The following is a 582-nucleotide window of genomic DNA, read 5'->3' on the forward strand; positions in this document are numbered from 1 at the left end:
GCTTACTATGGATGACTGCAGTGCGGTATCTACGAAAGTGAAAAGAAAAGATTTGAATTAAAAAGTTAGTGCGCAAGACCCATGCTACAAGTGAAAATTGCTTAGATACATTCCTTCTATCTTTCTAAAAGGCAGCTTTACTTTACTGCTTACATTATAAAACGGACCTAACACTTTAAAGTGCGTTATAAGTATTTTCGTTTTCTTATCTTAACGGTAAAAATAAATTTATTATTCCGAAATTACGGCAACCCGAAAGTGACACTTTACTACATTCGTCGTAAAATTTCAAAGGTTGGCAATGCAACATAAGCAAATAAATAGCAAGAGCAACTGTTAGCAAAAACAAAAACCTTGGTTGAAATAGGTTTGTTCCACACGCTTTCCGGGCTGATTCGGTAATTAGAGCGTAAAAATAAGTTACTCTCTCACAAGTGTCAAAAATGTGTCAACCCGTGCCAAAAGTGCCCGGAGCGTGAGGAATGCAAAAAACAACTTTCCCTGCCCGGAATCAACAAATCAGTTCTAAACAATGATTTTATGTGTATTTATTTTATATAGGTAATATAATTAGCAAATACC

General features: G+C 35.2%; 1 protein-coding gene across 1 annotated transcript in view; it reads right to left on the bottom strand.

Moving 5' to 3' along the window:
• Positions 1 to 6: 6 nt before the first annotated feature.
• The window catches only part of LOC118757074 (focal adhesion kinase 1-like), a gene marked incomplete at its 3' end in the record, with an annotated part of 2,152 nt that continues 1,576 nt past the window's right edge, over positions 7 to 582 (bottom strand). Inside the window, exon 5 of the mRNA XM_036491811.1 lies at positions 7 to 29. Coding sequence (XP_036347704.1) covers positions 7 to 29 — 23 coding nt within the window. The remainder of the gene's footprint in view (positions 30 to 582) is intronic.

Source organism: Rhagoletis pomonella, unplaced genomic scaffold (assembly GCF_013731165.1).
Source record: "Rhagoletis pomonella isolate Grant_MI unplaced genomic scaffold, Rhpom_1.0 Rhpom_scaffold_14125, whole genome shotgun sequence".
In the NCBI taxonomy this organism is placed as follows: Eukaryota; Metazoa; Arthropoda; class Insecta; order Diptera; family Tephritidae; genus Rhagoletis; species Rhagoletis pomonella.